Here is a 3664-nt window from a genome sequence, read left to right on the forward strand (position 1 = left end):
CTCTCTCACCCCTTCTCTCTCGCTCCCCTCTCTCTCTCTTGCTCCCCTCTCTCTCTCGGCCCCCCTCTCTCTCTCGCCCCCTCTCTCTCTTGCTCACTCTGCCTCTCTCGCACCCTTTCTATCTCACCCCTCTCTCTTTCGCCGCCTATCATTCGCCCCTCTCTCACCCCCCGCCCCCTCCCTTTCTCTATCTCACCCCCTCTGTCTCTCTCGCCCCTCTCTCTCTCTCTCGCCCCCTCTCTCTCTCCCCCCCTCTCTCGCCCCCTCTGTCTCTCTCGCCCCCTCTCTCTAAACCCCCCTCTCTCTCGCCCCCTCTCTCTCTCTTGCCCCTCTCTCTCTCGCCCCCTCTCGTGCCCCCCTCTCTCGCCCCCTCTCTCTCTCGCCCCTCTCTCTCTCTCGCCCCTTCTCTCTCTCGCCCCTCTATCTCTCGCCCCCCTCTCTCTCACCCTCTCTCTCTTGCGACCCTCTCTCTCTCATCACCCTCTCTCTCTCTGGTGCCCCTTTCTCTCTCGCCTCCTCTCTCTCTCTCGCCTCCTCTCTCTCTCTCGCCCTCTCTCTCTCACCCCTCTCTCTCTCACCCCACTCTCTCCCTCTCTCGCCCTCCCCCCCCTCTCTCGTCCTCTCTCTCTCGCCTCCTCTCTCTCTATCGCCCTCTACCTCTCACCCCTCTCCCTCTCACCCCACTCTCTCCCTCTCTCGCCCTCCCCCCTCTTTCTCGTCCCTTCTCTCTTGCCCTCTCTCTCTCGTCCTTTTCTCTCTCTCTCTCGCCCCCTCTCTCTCGCTCCCTCTCTCTCTCTTGCCCCCTCTCTCTCGCCTCCTCTCTCTCTCTCGCCCCTCTCTCTCTCTCGCCCCCTGTCTCTCTTGCCCCCTCTCTCTCTCTCGCCCCCTCTCCCTCTCGCCTCCTCTCTCTCTAACCCTCCCGCCTCTCTCTCGCCCCCTCTCTCTCACGCTCTCTCTCTCTCTCGCCTCTCTCTCTCGTCCCTTTCTCCCTCTATCTCTCGCCACCTCTCTCTGTCTCGCTCCCTCTCTCTTTATTTCCCCTCTCTCGCACTCTCTCACTCTCGGTCCTCTCTCTCTTGCCTTCTCTATCTCTCTCTTGCCATCCCACTGTTTTTTGCACTCCCCTTCTCTCTCACCCCTGTCTCTCTCTCTCACCCCCTCATTCTCTCTCTCTCTTCCCTCTCTCCTCTTCTCTCTCTCTCTCTCGCCTCCCCATCTCTCTCGACTCACTTCTCTCTCCTTGTCCCTCTCTCTCTCTAAGACTTGCCCCGTTGTCTCTCGCCCCCTCGCTCGCACCTCTCTCAGTCTCACTCTCTCTCTGTCTCTCATTATCTCTCTCCCTCCGTTACCCTATCTCTCTGTCTCTCATTATCTCTCTCCCTCCAAAACCCTATCTCTCCCTTGTTCCCCCCTCTCTCTCCCCGCTCCTTCTCTCTCTCCATCTTCTCTCACTGTCGTGCCCTCTCCCTCGGTATCTCTCTTTCTCTCCCCCACCTCCCTCCGTTTCTCTTTGACTGAATCTCTCTCCCTCCTCTACCTCCCTCCCTCCCTCCCTCTCTCTGACACGCTCTGTCTCTCTCTGATCCTTTCCTCTCCCTCTGACCCAGAGACTGAGAGAGGGGTGGTGGTGGTGCGGCTGCATGTGGGGGGTGGGGGTGAGAGAATAGAGAGATGTGGGAGGGAGGAGGAAGAGAAAATGGCGTAGAGACGGAATTGCGGGAGGGAGACAGAGATCGCAGAGTCAGGGTGAGGGGGAGAAGGAAGAGTGAAGGCAGGTGAAGAAACAGGGGTTGGGTGTGTGTGTGAGATAGGGGGAGTGAAAGGTGGTGAGAAAGACTGAGTGTGCAGAAAGAGAGAGAGGGGGAGAGAAGTGATGAGAAAGAGTAGGCGAGAGGAAATGGGGAGGCCAGGTTGGAGTTGGGGGCCAGAGGGTGTTAAACCCAGCTCCTGAGCTCAGGGCGTGGTGCCCTCCCCTTCCCTGAGGACCAGGACTTGGGGCTGAGTCTGTATCTCTCCAGCTCAGTTTCTGCAACACAAAGACACACAACAACATCGGTCACTCTGCTGCTCGGCACGCTTTAATCAACATTTTTATTGTTTACAAATAAAAGTGATGGACACAGTCAGTGGGATGGTGCCTTTTCTCACTGGCCCCTGAGTTGTGAGAAACATTGAAATGTGTCCCTGTAAACCCCCCTGTGGGATAAGGATGGACAAACCAGCGCTACCCTCAGTCTGTTACCATAGCGACAGGCTGCTCCATCGCTGAAACACTGAACTGAAATGAGTAAATCCCGGACGGATTGATTAATGAGGGAATTTGATTGATGGATGGATTTGGGTGAAGGGATATTTCAGCACATTCTTCAGCTGCTGCCTGAACTTAGTCTGGGTCACGGCATAAACTGCGGTGTTTGTGCAGCAACTGAGGAGCTGCAACATGAAGCCCAATTCCTGCACAAAGTAATCGAGATACACAGACTTATACCCAATCTGCCACATCCGGTTCCATATAGAATACAGCATTAACGTTGACCATAACAGGATGAAATTTGCCGAGATCACAAACATTAAAATGATGGATTTTTTTCGGTTTCTTATTTCAGTGTCAGACTGAGCGTCCCCATTGGTGTGAGCGCGGAGTCTCCTGCGGGCTCTGCTGGTCACTAAAATGTGACTGACGGTGAGAACATTGAGCAGCAGAATCAGGAGAAATGGGACACACGGGGTTAGAATGTGGTGGAGGGACTCGATTGTTACCCAGACCCTGGAGAATACAACAGCGTCTGTCACCTCACAAAACCAGGGGTAGTTCGCCAGAAAATACTGAGATTTGAGCATAAAATACCAGGAAATGTTCTTTAAACAGCTCAGCACAGTCACTGCTCCCAGAACAACAGCTGCCGTTTTCTCACTGCAATATTTACTTTTCAGCTTCTGGCAACAAATGGCCACAAACCGATCAAAGGTGAAAGTGACGGTGAACCAGACAGAGCAGTCAGTGGCTGCATAAAGCAGGACGGCGTGGATATTACACACAGGGACGGAGTCCTTCAGGAAATAAAACTGTTCCCGATAAACAATGGGAATGTGTCTCAGGATCAGGTCGAGGATAATGACCAGGAGATCCGCCGCTGCCATGGCCCCCAGGTAACGTCTGACACATGGAGACAATCCACAATCTTTATAAAGCAGGACGTAGATGGTCACTACGTTAACTGTGAGGAAGGAAAACAAACCCATTATCCATCAGCCTGGAGGCAAAGGGACCTGTTTGATCGGGGACCCAGTGAGATTTTCAAATGTGTCCCTGTATTCAGGGATTTATTAAAATAATTGGAGCTGGAATAACAAATGGGAAGGTCGGAATTACTGACAAAAATGTGACATAAACCATAAGAAACCCTCCCTCCCCAAACACACCTAGACACATCCATAAGGACAGATGCTTTCTAGAACATTCCCACACACTCGATCACTCGAGACCAGACACAGGTCACTCCTTCCCAGTTCCTAATACGGAGGGTGGAAACGTTGCTGTCCTGAAGGATTCTCTCCCAGTTTCCTGAAGACAAACGGAGTTTGGGAATTCCTGTATTTTGGTCTAAGTTAGGGTCGATCCTGTGTCGTAGAGAAATGTAAACGCAGGGAAAACGTATTCACC

At 53.4% G+C, this 3664-nt stretch overlaps 1 protein-coding gene across 1 annotated transcript; it reads right to left on the reverse strand.

The window, feature by feature from the left end:
• Positions 1-2307: 2307 nt before the first annotated feature.
• LOC148136768 (putative G protein-coupled receptor 139) lies at positions 2308-3243 on the reverse strand. The gene has a single exon (XM_087983365.1). The coding sequence runs from the start codon at positions 3241-3243 to the stop codon at positions 2308-2310; it is 936 nt and encodes a 311-aa protein (XP_087839491.1).
• Between the last annotated feature and the right edge of the window lie 421 nt (positions 3244-3664).

This window comes from Chiloscyllium plagiosum, unplaced genomic scaffold (assembly GCF_037043375.1).
Source record: "Chiloscyllium plagiosum isolate Xiang-an unplaced genomic scaffold, Cpla_swu_hap1 HiC_scaffold_45, whole genome shotgun sequence".
Lineage (NCBI taxonomy): Eukaryota > Metazoa > Chordata > Chondrichthyes > Orectolobiformes > Hemiscylliidae > Chiloscyllium > Chiloscyllium plagiosum.

What these genes read in the sequence shown, in the direction of transcription:
- LOC148136768 (XM_087983365.1), bottom strand. Translation starts at nt 3,243, where the DNA reads ATGGGTTTGTTTTCCTTCCTCACAGTTAACGTAGTGACCATCTACGTC.